Here is a 15,937-nt window from a genome sequence, read left to right on the forward strand (position 1 = left end):
AGAGAAGAAAATGGTGGGGGGGGGAGATTTTTCCATATCTTCAGCGTAGAATTTACAGTACAGAAATAGGCCATTCGGCCCAACTGGTCTATGCCGGCATTTAAGGACATAAGAAAAAGGAGGCAGGAGTAGGCCATACGGCCCCTCGAGCCTGCTCCGCCATTCAATAAGATAATGGCTGATCTTCGACCTCAACTATACTTTCCAGACCGGTCCCCATAACTCCTGATTTCCCCTAGAGTCCAAAAATCTATCAATCCCAGCCTTGAATATACTCAACGACTGAGCATCCACCGCCCTCTGGAGCAAAGAATTCCAAAGATTCACAACCCTCTGAGTGAAGAAATTTCTCCTCATCTCCGTCTTAAATGGCCGACCCCTTATACTGAGACTATGCCCCCTAGTTCTAGACTCTCCAGCCATGGGAAACAACCTCTCAGCATCTACCCTGTCAAGCCCTCTAAGAATCTTATATGTTTCTATGAGATCACCTCTCATTCTTCTAAACTCCAGAGAGTATAGGCTCATTCTATTCAATCTCTCCTCATAGGACAACCCTCTCACCCCAGGAATTAATCTAGTGAACCTTTGTTGCATCACCTCCAAGGCAAGTATATCCTTCCTTAGATAAGGAGGCCAAAACTGTACACAGTGCTCCAGGTGAGGTCTCACCAAAGCCCTGTACAATTGCAGCAAGACTTCCTTACTCTCGTACTCCAACCTCCTTGCAATAAAGGCCAATGTGCCATTTGCCTTTCTAATTGCTTGCTGTACCTGCGTGTTAACTCTTTGTGTTCCTTGTACGAGGTGAAGGTGTGAAACGTGCCAGAGTAACGGACATCACTCCTGATTGTTAACGAGCTGCGCTGCTGTGGATGTGATGCGTTGCCCACCTCTTTCTCTGTCTTTCCATTCCCCCGCCCCCCCCCCCCATGTGTTGCCAGCATTTCCTGTTTAATTTTTTTGTTATATAGTAAAAAGCTGCACCAGCAAGGCCCCATAAACAGCAGTGTGTTGAATGCTCCGTTACACAGGTATCTCCAGATCTGGTTATACCTGTCCTTTTATATTAACTTTGTCCGATGTCCCCGCGGGGGTGTTTGCTAGTGCTGTTTGGGGAAGGTTTAACCTAGAATGGCAGGGGGATGGGAACCTGAGCAGGGAACAGAGGAGAGGGAAACAAGGATAGTAACAAAAGACAGAAAGGGAAGAAGCAATGGCGAATAATAGATAGGGCCACAGTGCAAAATAAAACTAAGATGACTTGCAATCTTAAAAAGACAAGTCTAAAGGCATTGTGTCTTAATGCGTGGAGCATTCGCAATAAGGTAGATGAATTAACAGCGCAGATAGATATTAACAGATATGATATAGTTGCGATTACGGAGACATGGCTGCAGGGTGACCAAGGATGGGAACTGAACATCCAGGGGTATTCAATATTTAGGAAGGACAGGCAAAAAGGGAAAGGAGGTGGGGTAGCGTTGTTAGTAAAGGAGGAAATCAATGCAATAGTGAGGAAGGATATTGGCTCGGAAAATCACCATGTGGAATCTGTATGGGTGGAGCTAAGAAACACCAAGGGGCAGAAAACGTTGGTGGGGGTTGTCTATAGGCTCCCAAACAGTCGTGGAGATGTAGGGGAGGGCATTAAGCAGGAAATTAGAGACGCATGCAAGAAGGGTACAACTATAATCATGGGTGACTTTAATCTACATATAGATTGGTCAAACCAAATTAGCAATAATACTGTGGGGGAGGAATTCCTGGAGTGTGTACGTGATGGATTTCGAGACCAATACTTTGAGGAACCAACTAGAGAACAGGCGATCCTAGACTGGGTATTGTGCAATGAGAAAGGATTAATTAACAATCTTGTGTGGGGTCCCTTAGGGAAGAGCGACCATAACATGATAGAATTACTCATTAAGATGGAGATTGAATTAGTTGAATCTGAAACTAGGGTCCTGAATCTAAATAAAGGAAATTACGAAAGTATGAGGTGCGAGTTGGCTATGATAGATTGGGGAACTTTACTAAAAGGGATGATGGTGGATAGGCAATGGCTAATATTTAAAGAACGTGTGAAGGAATTAAAACAATTATTCATTCCTGTCTGGCACAAAAATAAAACAGGAAAGGTGGCTCAACCGTGGCTTACAAAAGAAATTAGGGAAAGTATTAAATCCAAAGAGGAGATGTAAAATTGCCAGAAAAAGCGGCAAGCCTGAGGATTGGGAGCAGTTTAGAATTCAGTAAAGGAGGACAAAGAGATTGATTAAGAGGGGAAAAATAGAGTATGAGAGTAAACTAGCAGGGAACATAAAAACTGACTGTAAAAGCTTCTATAAATATGTCAAGAGAAAAAGATTAGTGAAGACAAATGTAGGTCCCTTACAGTCAGAAATGGGGGAAATTATAATGGGGAACAAAGAAATGGCAGAACAATTAAACACATACTTTGCTTCTGTCTTCACAAAGGAGGACACAAATAACCTCCCGGAAATGTTAGGGAACCAAGGGTCTAGTGAGAGGGAGGAACTGAAGGAAACCAGTATTAGTAAAAAAATAGTGCTAGGGAAATTAATGGGGCTAAAGGCTGACAAATCCCCAGGGCCTGATAATCTACATCCCAGAGTACTAAAGGAAGTGGCCCTGGAAATAGTGGATGCATTGGTGATCATCTTCGAAAAGTCCATAGACTCTGGAACAGTTTCTACAGATTGGAGGGTGGCAAATGTAACCTCACTATTTAAAAAAGGAGGGAGAGAAAAAACAGGGAATTACAGACCAGTTAGCCTAACATCAGTAGTGGGGAAAATGCTAGAGTCTATTATAAAAGATGTGATAACAGAACACTTGGAGGGCATTAACAGGATTGGACAAAGTCAGCATGGGTTTATGAAAGGGAAATCATGCTTAACAAATCTACTGGAGTTTTTTGAGGATGTAACTAGTGGAATAGATAGGGGAGAACCAGTGGATGTGGTGTATTTGGATTTTCAGAAGGCTTTTGATAAGGTCCCACACAAGAGGTTAGTGTGCAAAATTAAAGCACATGGGATTGGGGGGACTATACTGGCATGGATTGAGAATTGGTTAACAGACAGGAAACAGAGAGTAGGAATAAACGGGTCTTTTTCCGGGTGGCAGGCAGTGACTAGTAGGGTCCGCAGGGATCAGTGGTTGGGCCCCAGCTATTCACAATATATATCAATGATTTGGATGAGGGAACTAAATGTAACATTTCCAAGTTTGCAGATGACACAAAGCTGGGGTGGAATGTGAGCTGTGAGGAGGATGCAAAGAGGCTCCAATGTGATTTAGACAAGTTGGGTGAGTGGGCAAGAACATGGCAGATGCAGTATAATGTGGATAAATGTGAGGTTATCCACTTTGGTTGTAAAAACAGAAAGGCAGATTATTATCTGAATGGTGATAGATTGGGAAAAGGGGAGGTGCAACGAGACCTGGGTGTCCTTGTACACCAGTCGCTGGAAGCGAGCATTCAGGTGCAGCAAGCAGTTAGGAAGGCGAATGGTATGTTGGCCTTCATTGCAAGAGGATTTGAGTACAGGAGCAGGGATGTCTTACTGCAGTTATACAGGGCCTTGGTGAGACCACATCTGGAGTATCGTGTGCAGGTTTGGTCTCCTTATCTGAGGAAGGATGTCCTTGCCATGGAGGGAGTGCAACGAAGGTTTACCAGACTGATTCCTGGGATGGCAGGACTGACGTATGAGGAGAGATTGGGTCGACTAGGCCTATATTTACTAGAGTTTAGAAGAATGAGAGGTAATCGCATGGAAACATAAAATTCTAACAGGACTAGACAGACTAGATGCAGGGAGGATGTTCCCGATGGCTGGGGAGTCCAGAACCAGGGGTCACAGTCTCAGGATACGGAATTTGCCATTTAGAACAGAGATGAGGAGAAATTTCTTCACTCAGAGGGTGGTGAACCTGTGGAATTCTCTACCACAGAAGGCAGTGGAGGCCAAGTCATTAGATGTATTCAAGAAGGAGATAGATATATTTCTTAATGCTAAAGGGATCAAGGGATATGGGGAAAAAGCGGGAACAGGGTAATGAGTTAGACGATCAGCCATGATCATTTTGAATGGCAGAGCAGGCCCGAAGGGCCGAATGGCCTACTCTTGCTCCTATTTTCTATGTCCCACTGGAAGGCGGGTCAGTAACCAGAGGACACAGATTTAAGATAATTGGCAAAAGAACCAGAGGGGAGATGAGCCTCAGCTGGAGTGTTGTGTTCAGTTCTGGGCACCGCACTTTAGGAAGGATGTCAAGGCCTTAGAGAGGGTGCAGAAGAGATTTACTAAAATGGTCCCAGGGATGAGGGACTTCAGTTATGTGGAGAGACTGGAGAAGCTGGGGTTGTTCTTCTTCGAGCAGAGAAGGTTAAAGGGAGATTTGACAGAGGTATTCAAAAATCATCAACCGTTTTGATAAAGTAAATAAGTTGAAACTGTTTCCAGTGGCAGATGGGTCGGTAACCGGAGGACACAGATTGAAGGTAATTGGCAAAAGAGCCAGAGGTGGGATGAGGAAAAATTTTTTTAGCAGCGAGTTGTTATGATCTGGAATGCGCTGCCTGAAAGGGCGGTGGAAGCAGATTCAATAATAACTTTCAAAAGGGGAATTGGATAAATACCTGAAGGGAATAAAATTTACAGGGCTATGGGGTAAGGGGCTAATTGACTAGCTCTTCCAAAGAGTCGGCACAGGCACGATGGGCCGAATGGCCACCTCCTGTGCTGTATGATTCTGTGATAAAATGGAGCCTGGCTTGTGAGGAACGCAGTGCCTCCAATCTGAAACGCTGCCGCTGAGAAATGTTCTTGTCTCTCTTAAGGCATCCATGATGGAAGGCACCATGCAGCACTGGAAAGAGATAGAATCGAGAGAGAGCAGCGAGTCGCAGATCCCGGACCCCGACGGCCTCCTCCCGCCCAATCCTCCCGGCGCCTCGACTGCCGGGGGGGCGGAGGGCGAGGAGGCGTTGGCCACCATCGTGGCGGGCTCCGTCCTGAGCAAGGCCGCCGGCGATGGGAGGATCCAGTTGGCGGAGGAAGAGCTGGGCGGGGCTCGGGAGGAGCCCAGCCACGTCCTACTGGAGGAGATGGACCTGGCTCCCGAGCGGCTGCTTCACACCGAAGGTCTCCAGCCGGACGGGATTCCGACCGGCGCGCCTACGCAGCGCAAGGAGGAGTATGCCTACATCGTCACCAACAAGAAGTAAGGACCAGTTTATCTACCGGGTAATTGATCCGTTCATTTCCTCCAGCCCCGGGGTGGGGGGGGGGCTGATCTGCCCATCTTGAGACCCCCGTTCGCATTCGGGGGGCCACTCCACTGATTTGACTGGACCTGCTTTGTGAATTGTCCCAGAGCTGGTGTGTTCTGGGTGCTGTCACGGCCGGTGCTAACTCCTGGTGGGGCAGCCGCAGGGTCACGGAAGCGATGACTCGCCATGCGAATAAATGGGGCCACTCCAGGGCACAGGCGTTTCAGTGATGTTGCTCGAGGGATAGATAAATGTCGGTCCAGGGCACTGCGGAGAACTCCCCATTGCTCTTCAGATTGTGGGATCTTTCTTTCGCTTCGTTGGCTGATCTTTCTTGTGTACAGCTCCTCCATTGGATCCCTGTCCCCCTCCATCTCAGCTGCTAAAGAAGTGGAATGGTTGTGTGGGGTAAAATAAGCCAAGGGAAGGGTCATCCTCTTCCGAGTATCGTGACCTTCTCTCTTTTAAATTGACGAAGCAGATGGACTCCGCCCCCCCCCAGATTTCCTTCAGTGGATACATGTCTGACGATGGTACTGAGCCATGCACATCAGTGAGTTCCAGATTTGAAGCCTCATCCTCGCTCCATTAATTGATCTGAACCTTGGCTCAGCGGGTAGCAACTCTCGCCTCTGAGTCAGAAGGTCGTGGGTTCGAGCCCCACTCCAGAGACTTGAGCACAAAATCCAGGCCGACGCTCCCCAGTGTAGTACTGAGGGAGTGCTGCACTGTGGGAGGTGCCGTCTTTTGGATGAGGCGTTAAACTGAGGCCCCGTCTGGTGGACGTAAAATATCCCGCAGCAATATTCGAGGAAGAGCAGGGGAGTTTGCCCCAGTGTCCTTGGCCAATATTTATCCCTCAACTGACATCACTTAAAAAAAAAAAGAGATGATCTGGTCATTATCACATTGCTGTTTGTGGGATCTTGCTATGCGCAAATTGGCTGCCGCGTTTCCTACATTGCAACAGTGACTACACTTCAGAAAGCGCTTTGGGACGTCCTGAGGTTGTGAAAGGCGCTATATAAATGCAAGTTCTTTCTTTCTATGGTGACTGTGCGAGTGTTACAGATCCCCCTGGCCTAGGAGGAGAAAAATCAACCAAGGTTTCTGCCCCTTGTCAGATTTTAGCCACCCCTGCTAATCCTGTTATTAATAGATCCAAGAGTCCAGTGTCAGCAAATTTAAAACTTCATTAAGAAATGCAGGACTTAGCTGCTACCTTACCTTACTTTGATCTGTCAATCAACAACAATTTGCATTTATATAGCGCCTTTAACCAGAAACTTAACTGGACCAGCCACATAAATACTGTGGCTACAAGAGCAGGTCAGAGGCTGGGTATTCTGCGGCGAGTGACTCACCTCCTGACTCCCCAAAGCCTTTCCACCATCTACAAGGCACAAGTCAGGAGTGTGATGGATTACTCTCCACTTGCCTGGATGAGTGCAGCTCCAACAACACCCAAGAAGCTGGACACCATCCAGGACAAAGCAGCCCACTTGATTGGCACCCCATCCAGCACCCTAAACATTCACTCCCTTCACCACCGGTGCACTGTGGCTGCAGTGTGTACCATCCACAGGATGCACTGCAGCAACTCGCCAAGGCTTCTACGACAGCACCTCCCAAACCCGTGACCTCTACCACCTAGAAGGACAAGAGCAGCAGGCACATGGGAACAACACCACCTGCACGTTCCCCTCCAAGTCACACACCATCCGGACTTGGAAATATATCGCCGTTCCTTCATCGTTGCTGGGTCAAAATCCTGGAACTCCCTTCCTAACAGCACTGTGGGAGAACCTTCACCACACGGACTGCAGCGGTTCAAGAAGACGGCTCACCACCACCTTCTCAAGGGGCAATTAGGGATGGGCAATAAATGCCGGCCTCGCCAGCGACGCCCACATCCCATGAACGAATTTAAAAAGCTAGTAAAACGTCTCAAGCCATTTCGCAGGAGCTTTATCAAACAAAATTTGACATCAAACTAGAAGCTTGGTCAAAGAGGTAGGTTTTAAGGAGCGTCTTGAAGGAGGAGAGAGGCGGAGAGGTTTAGGGAGGGAATTCCAGAGCTTAGGGCCCAGGCAGCTGAAGGCATAGCCGCCAATGGTGGAACGATTAAAATCGGGGATGCGCAAGAGGCCAGAATTGGAGCAGCGCAGAGATCTCGGAAGGTTGTAGGGGCTGGAGGAGGTTACAGAGATAGGGAGGGGCGAGGGCCATGAGGGGTTTGAAAACAAAGATGAGAATTTTAAAATTGAGGCGTTGCCGGTCCAGGAGCCAATGTAGGTCAGCGAGCACAGGGGGTGATGGGTGAACAGGACTTGGCGCGAGTTAGGATACGGGGCAGCAGAGCTTTGGATGAGCTCAAGTTTACAGAGGGTGGAAGGTGGGAGTCCGACCAGGAGAGCAATCGTACTAAACACGCAAGCACCACACGTCCACGTTACTCCCACCGGGGCAGCTCGCTGGACGGGCCTGTTAGACGCTAGTCCGTCTCTAGTGTCCAAAGTCCAAGCTGCACGCACTTTCGTCAGGATTGGCCACAACTCGAACAAATTGAATTTTAAACCAGCGTAAAAGATCACAGAAAGCCCTGAAGTAAGTGGATTTTGGGTGTAAGTCACTCATGTTTAAAATGCCCTGATCTTTTGTGCTGGTTTGGCTGATTCGGCCCGGATTGCACTGATATAAATAGCGGGAGCTCCACCCACTGTGCATACTTCTAAGTTAAGCTCGTTCCACTTTCCCACAATGCGTGTTACGTCAGCCATTTTGCGTTGACGTACTCTTAAAACCTACGCTCCATGATAACCAGCCGGTCGCTCCCCCTCTTTTTTTATCCCCCACCCCCGGGCGTGTGGGTCGACATCAGGTGATGCTCCCCCTGGTTGAATGCCCAGCCGAGACTCTCCCCAGGTGAAGATTGGCCACGTTGGCGCAGTGACAGTGGAACGTAGACCCAGCCCGGATCAGCGATTTTCCAGGGGAGAGGAAAAGCATCGGACCTGCCGTTCTCCCACTGTAGCGTGGTTCAGAGCAACTCCTGGAGCAAAGGATCAAATCTGGAACTTGCTGGTCTGCGTGAAAGAAAGATTTGCATTTATATAGCACCTTTCACGATCTCAGGACGTCCCAAAGCACTTTACAGCCAATGAAGTACTTTTCCTGAAATGTGGACACTGTTGTAATGGAGGGAAACGCGGCAGCCAATTTGCGCACAGCAAGATCCCACAAACAGCAATGTGATAATGACCAGATCATCAGTTTTAGTGTTGTTAATTGTGGGATAAACATTGGCCAGGACGAAGGGGAGAACTCCCCCTGCTCCTCTTCGAAATAGTACCATGGGGTCTTCTACGTCCACCCAAGAGGGCATACGGGCCCTCGATTTTTAACGTCTCATCCGAAAGACGGCACCTCCCAGCAGTGCAGCACACCCTCAGTCCCGGCACTGGGAGCGTCAGCCCCGGATTATGGGCTCAAGTCTCTGGAGTGGGGACTCGAACCCACGACCTTCTGGCTCAGAGGCGAGAGTGCTGCCCACTGACCGTTCGATGGATCAGTAACCCGCCCCAAGTACTCACCGCGAGCAATCTGGAGGGAGGGAGGGACGAGAGGGGGGAGGAGGAGAGGCAGAAGTCCAGCTGGTTGGTTAATCAGGCAAACCATCGAGGCCTCTCCCACTTCAGAATATTTCTGCAAGGGCAGAATTAATTTTCATATCGTGCCTGTGTTGAGTCTCAAATTAGACTGAATTCCACTATGCAAATACGCCTGCTGTCTCTCAGCAGCTGCACTAGATTCCCTTCAGTTGGTGAGTGTTTGTTGACGATGGTAAAACAGGGCCTGAGTTCAGTCGGACTGGTGAGTTTTCCCCAACTCCTTTTATTTTTCTTTTCGTTCTGTGTTTGGATCGCAGTTTAACTCGAAAGGACTTGCATTTATATAGCCTCTTTCACCACCTCTGGACGCCCCAGGTCGCTGTGCAGCCAATGAAGTGCTACTTGAAGTGTAGTCACTGTTGGAATGTATGAAACGTGGCAGCCAATTTGTACACAGCAAGATCCCACAAACAGCAATGAGACAATGACCAGATCGTCTGTTTTTTTTTTCGTGTGATGTTGGTTGAGGGATAAATATTGGCCCGGGACACCGGGGGGTGGGGTGGGGGGAAGAACTCCCCTGCTCTTTTTCGAATAGTTGCCGTGGGACCTTTTTACGTCCACCTGAGAGGGCAGACGGAGCCTTGGTTTAACGTCTCATCCGAAAGACGGCACCTCTCTCCCGCGGCCACTGTATCGAAGAGGAGCATGGGGAGTCCTCCCACGATCCTGGCCGACATTCATCCCTCAACCAACACCGCCAGGAGACCGATCAACCGGTCCCTGTCACCTCAATCCACGTTTGCGGGGCCTTGCTGTGTGTAAATTAGCTGCTGCGTTTGCCTACGAAACAACGGTAACTATACCGGAAGTCCTGAGAACATGAAAGACGCTAAATAAATGTCAGTTCTTCGATCGATATGTCGGGTTTAAATTGTCGTGTGTGACGTTTAGGGTCGCCAACCCTCCAGGATTGCCCTGGAGTCTCCAGGAATTGAAGATTGATCTCCAGGATGCTGCTGCGGGCAAAAAAAACCAGGAGAAAAACCAAAGGGGCGTTGATAAAAAAAAATTGTGGCTTTTTTGATTTCCTTTGAACACTTTAGTTTATTAGTCATAAAAATGTTGGCAGTGGGGGAAATAATGCTGATTGACAGTCAAGAATCATCCATTCGGGTAATGAAGAGTACGTTCACTTTCCGATTGGCTGTGGGAAGGCGGGGCACGGGTGAGGATGGACATGTCGAGTGACCAATGGCGGGAGTGTAAGGGCGGGGCGGTTGGAGGCAGGAGGTCATGTGATGAAACCTCCAGGAATACACCCAACCAGAGTTGGCGACCCCTCTGTGACGTTGGTAAACGCATCAGTAAACTGCTTTTTAACTGAAGAAAGGGCCTGGCCCTTAAAATAGTGAGCGGGAGGACGGGTTGATCGCTGGCCGCTGGCGGTGTAATGCCAGGCGCCTTATCTCCGCCACTTTGTGTTGCGATTGCCGTGCCTGCCCCCGGGGTTCACTGTGTCTTGTCTTTCTCCCCGCTGAGCAGGCCTCTGACTCTGTCTGACGGGATAAAGTTACTGGAGTCCTTGGCTCACCGGATTCACCTGGCAACAGTCAGCTTCATCAACATCAGGCAAGTGTCCAGACTTTTGCAGCGGGGGAATGAGTTAGGGAGCGGGGAAGATCAGGAACTGCACTGCGCCCAGGCACCAGATTACCTCGTTCAGCAACACCAAACAAGAGTTACCAGCTTTACCCCTCCCCATCTCTGTAACCTCCTCCGGCCCTACACCCCCTCGCAGATCCCTGCGATCCTCCAATTCCGGCCTCTTGCGCGTCCCCGATTTCAGTCGCTCCACCGTTGGCGGCCGTGCCTTCAGCTGTCTAGGCCCCTAAGCTCTGGAATTCCCTCCCTAAACCTCTCCACCTCTCTATCTCCTTTCTTTTAAGTCGCTCCTTAAAATCTACCTCTTTGACCAAGCTTTTGGTCACCTGTCCCAATATCTCCTGATGTGCTTTGTTGTCAAATTTTGTTTGATAATCGCTCCTGTGAAGCGTCATGGGACGTTTTTACTACTTTAAAGGCGCTGTATAAATACACGTTATATATTAAACGAGAGATAAACCCGTGACATGACTGCCATGCACCGAGTACAGGTTAATGAGGAGGGAGCATGATGAGGGGGACGAGGCGGTGAGGAGATGCTGTGAAGGAAAGACGAGGTGGCTTTGGCAAAAGGAAAGCAATGATTTTACTTATTGGAGAAATGTGGGGCCACTTTGAAGCAGGGGCTTCTTATCCAGCCTTGAGAACCACCCCATTGTCGGAGTACTCCCGTCCACCATTAGGTGGCAGGCGTTACCACGGAAACTGGCTGAATCAGGGAACTGGTTGTATTGGAAATTAAAGGCTCTTTTTTTCCCCCCTCCCATATTTTGTAGGACTCCATTCTGACAATGCCGTGACACTCAATAGACCCCAGCCTCTTAACGTCCGAATACTTATAGGCGATTTGTCAGTCACTGGCCTCATCAGCTTAGGCAAGCTCCCTGTTTCATAGGATCAGGCGGAGGCCATTCAGCCCCTCGAGCCTTTGCCGCCATTCAATTAGACCGTGGCTGATCGGTACCTCAACTCCATTTACCCACCTTAGCCATCTCAACCCCAGGGCATTGCTGCAGGAGTTCCTCAGGGCAGTGTCTGAGGCCCAACCATCTTCAGCTGCTTCATCCATGACCTTCCCTTCATCATAAGGTCAGAAATAGGGAAGTTCGCTGATGATTGCACAGTGTTCAGTTCCACTCGCAACCCCTCAGATAATGAAGCAGTCCGTGCCCGCATGCAGCAAGACCTGGACAACATCCAGGCTTGGGCTCATAAGGGGCAACTAACATTCATGCCAGGCAATGACCATCTCCAACAAGAGAGAGTCTAACCACCTCACCTTGACATTCAACGGCATTACCATCACCAAATCCCCCACCATCAACATCCTGGGGGGGGTCACCGTTGACCAGGAACTTAACTGGACCAGCCATACAAATACTGTGGCTAGAAGTGCAGGTCAGAGGCTGGGTATTCTGTGGTGAGTGACTCACCTCCTGACTCCCCAAAGCCTTTCCACCACCTACAAGGCACAAGTCAGGAGTGTGATGGAATACTGTCCACTTGCCTGGATGAGTGCAGCTCCAACAACACTCCAGAAGCTCGACACCATCCAAGATAAAGCAGCCCGCTTGATTGGCACCCCATCCACCACCCTAAACATTCACTCCCTTCACCACCGGCGCACAGTGGCTGCAGTGTGTACCATCCACAGGATGCACTGCAGCAACCCCCCCAGGATGATGATGGTGGGGGATTTGGTGATGGTGATGCCGTTGAATGTCAAGGTGAGGTGGTTAGATTCTCTCTTGTTCGACAGCACCTCCCAAACCCGTGACCTCTACCACCTAGAAGGACAAGGGCAGCAGGCACATGGGAACAACACCACCTGCACGTTCCCCTCCAAGTCACACACCATCCCGACTTGGAAATATATCGGCCGTTCCTTCATCGTTGCTGGGTCAAAATCCTGGAACTCCCTCCCTAACAGCACAGTGGGAGAACCGTCACCACACGGACTGCAGCAGTTCAAGAAGGCGGCTCACCACCACCTTCTCAAGAGCAATTAGGGATGGGCAATAAATGCCGGCCTCGCCAGCGACGCCCACATCCCATGAACGAATATTTTTTTTAAAGTTCCATATCCCTTGATACCCTTATCTAATAAAAGCCTATCGATAGTTTCCCCAGCACATCACCTTCAGAATCCTCAACTCAGTTCTTCCCAAAGACTCACTCCACCTTTGCTCTTCAGTGTTTTCCAGCCCTGCATAGTCTCCACTCGACTATAATCCACCAGGGCTTTTAACACCCTCTTCCCTCTCTCATGCCCCCCACCTCCTTCAAAAGCCAAGCCTCTTTGGCCGGCGTTTATTGCCTATCCCTAGTTGCCCTGAGAAGGTGGTGGTGAGCCGCCACCTTGAACCGCTGCAGTCCGTGTGGTGTTATTCTGTGTAACGTGTTTAATACACCCGAGTGGCTTGCTGGACCGCTTCACAGGGCAATGAAGAATCAACCGCATTGGTGTGGGGAGTGGAGTCGCACAGAGGCCCAGGACGGCAGGTTTCCTTCCCCTAAAGGACATTAGTGAACCAGTTGGGGTTTTTAATGACAATCCGACAGCTTCACTGTCGCTCCTGCTGATTCCAGTTTCTTAATCTTCAAACTTCCCGTGGTGGGATTCGAACTCAAATTCTCTGTATCACTAGCCCAGTAATATAACTACTACATTACTGTACTCTGGTAGCTTTGGTCACCTCCCCAAGCTTTTCCGCCCCCACCCCGCGCCCGTAGTCCACCGGTTACTGCTCTCACTGAGCGGCAGTTTTTGGGAGGACTGAATTGCTTCAAAGAGCAGCGGGAGGGAGTCTGAAAATAGCGGGTGCCAGCTTGGCTCGGTTGATAGTATTCTTGAATCTGAGTCAGAATAGCCTGGGCTCAAGCCCCACTCCTGGGCACTGAGCGTATAATATAGGCCAGCACTCGAATGCATTCGGTTCTGGGCACTGCACCTCGGGAAGGATGTATTGGCCTCGGAAGAGGGTGCAGCGCAGATTCACCAGAATGATACCGGGGCTTAAGGGGTTAAAATTATGAGGCCAGGTTGCGTAGACCGCACTTGTACTCCCTTGAGATTAGGAGATTGAGGGGGTGATCTAATCGAGGTATTTAAAAATGACAAAAGGATTCAGTAGGGTGGACATGGAGAAACTACTTCCTCTGGTGGGGGGAGAGTCCAGAACAAGGGGGGCACAACCTTAAAATCAGAGCCAGGCCGTTCAGGGGTGATGTCAGGAAGCACTTCTTCACACAAAGGGGAGTGGAAATCTGGAACTGTCTTCCCCGCCCCCACCAAAAGGCTGTGTTTGCTTGGTGGGCGATTGGATTTTCAAGACTGAGATCGATAGATTTTTTGATAGGTAAAAGGGTATCTGGGGATGTGGAGCAAAGGCAGGTAAATGGAGTTGAGATACAGATCAGCCAGGATCTAATTGAACGGCGGAACGGGCTTGAAGGGTTCGAAGGGCTGAACGGCCTGTGCCTGTTCCTATGTACTCGGCACGGAACGGCCGGTTTTGTGTGTTTTTGATGGTAATTCAGGGCAGGAGGTTGTGCGAGACACATGGCCCTTCCTCCCCTTCAAATAGTGCCGTGAAATTTTAAATGTCCACCTGAACGGGGCAGACGGGCCCCGGGTTCCTGGCCTCACCTGAAGAGCAGCAACTCTCCGACAGTGCAGCGCTCCCTCAGTATTGCGCTGAAGTCTGAGCCTTCAGGTCCTGGGGATGGGGCTTGAACCCAACGACCTTCTGACCCAGACTCGGGAATGAGCCAAGCTGGCACTCCCTCTCTGTTCCTTGATATACCCGGTCTATGAAGTACCATGAGTTTTGATTTCAACACAGTGAGGCTGCAGAGAGGGGGAATTGTAGAATCATACAGCACGGGAGGAGGCCATTCGGACCATCGTGCCTGTGCTGGCTCGTTGAAAGAGCTATCCAATAAGTCCCTCTGCTCTTCCCCCATAGCGCTGCAATTTTTTCCCCTTCAAGTATTTATCTAATTCCCTTTTGAAAGTTACGATTGAATCTGCTTCCACCGCCCTTTCAGGCAGCGCATTCCAGATCAGAACAACTCGCTGCGTTAAAAAAAAAATTCTCCTCACCTTTTCGTTCTTTTGCCAATTACCTTAAATCTGTGTCCTCTGGTTACCTTATTTGCTCTATCAAAACCCTTCATGATTTTGAGCACCTCTATTAAATCTCCTGTTAACTTTCTCTGCTCCAAGGTGAACAATCCCAGCTTCTCCAGTCTCTCCACATAGCTGAAGTCCCTCATCCCTGGCACCATTCCTGTAAATCTCTTCTGCACCCTCTCCAAGGCCCTGACATCCGTCCTAAAGTGCGGTGCCCAGAATTGGACACGATACTCCCAGCTGGGGCCTAAGCAGTGATTTGTAAAGGTTTAGCATAACTTCCTTGCCTTTGTACTCTATGCCTCCATTAATAAAGCCCAGGATCCCATATACTTTTTTTTAACAGCTTTTATCAACTTGCCCTGCCACCTTAAAAGGGGTGCGTGTGTGTGTGGGTGTGTGTACACGCGAATGCAGCAGTTACGTGAACTCTGTGTGTCCGTTGTTTTGTTGTTGCCGTGGGCAATGCTTTGCCTGATTCCGGACTGACCATCCTCCTCCTCCTCCTCCTCTTGCTGCAGTGTCATTGGACCAGCCCTAACATTCAGACTGAGGCACAACGACCAGAATCTCACCATCGCAGAAGTGGCCAACAAAGCCAGTAAGTACAGGCCCAGGCCGTTCCCCTACATTGTACTTTGCGGGGGTGGGGGCATGACATTAACGTATGACCTTTTAACTGCTGGCTTCCGATAACCAAATAGCAGGAGAGCGATCTGATCCTCCTGGTCTGAATGGCTGAATTCCAAATTAGAATCATAGAAAGTTTACAGCATTGAAGGAGGCCATTTGGCCCATCGAGTCCGTGCCGGCTCTATGCAAGAGCAATTCAGCTAGTCCCACTCCCCCGCCCTATCCCCGTAGCCCTGCAATTTTTTTCCTTTCAAGTATTTATCCAGTTCCCTTTTTTGAAGGCCATGATTGAATCTGCCTCCACCACCCCCTCGGGCAGTGCATTCCAGATCCTAACCACTCGCTGTGTTTAAAAAAAAAAGTTTTTCCTCATGTCACCTTTGGTTCTTTTGCCAATCACCTTAAATCTATGCCCTCTGGTTCTTGACCCTTCCGCCAATGGGAACAGTTTCTCTCTATCTACTCGGTCTAGACCCCTTCATGATTTTGAACACCTCTATCAAATCTCCTCTCAACCTTCTCTGTTCCAAGGAGAACAACCCCAGCTTCTCCGGTCTGTCCACGTAACTAAAATCTCTCATCCCTGGA

At 49.3% G+C, this 15,937-nt stretch overlaps 1 protein-coding gene across 1 annotated transcript in view; it reads left to right on the forward strand.

The window, feature by feature from the left end:
• The window catches only part of LOC137323493 (receptor-type tyrosine-protein phosphatase-like N), a 227,795-nt gene that overhangs the window by 92,048 nt on the left and 119,810 nt on the right, over nucleotides 1–15,937 (forward strand). Inside the window, exons 9-11 of the mRNA XM_067987003.1 lie at nucleotides 4,874–5,256; nucleotides 10,462–10,548; nucleotides 15,238–15,317. Coding sequence (XP_067843104.1) covers nucleotides 4,874–5,256; nucleotides 10,462–10,548; nucleotides 15,238–15,317 — 550 coding nt within the window. The remainder of the gene's footprint in view (nucleotides 1–4,873; nucleotides 5,257–10,461; nucleotides 10,549–15,237; nucleotides 15,318–15,937) is intronic.

Source organism: Heptranchias perlo, chromosome 7 (assembly GCF_035084215.1).
Source record: "Heptranchias perlo isolate sHepPer1 chromosome 7, sHepPer1.hap1, whole genome shotgun sequence".
Lineage (NCBI taxonomy): Eukaryota > Metazoa > Chordata > Chondrichthyes > Hexanchiformes > Hexanchidae > Heptranchias > Heptranchias perlo.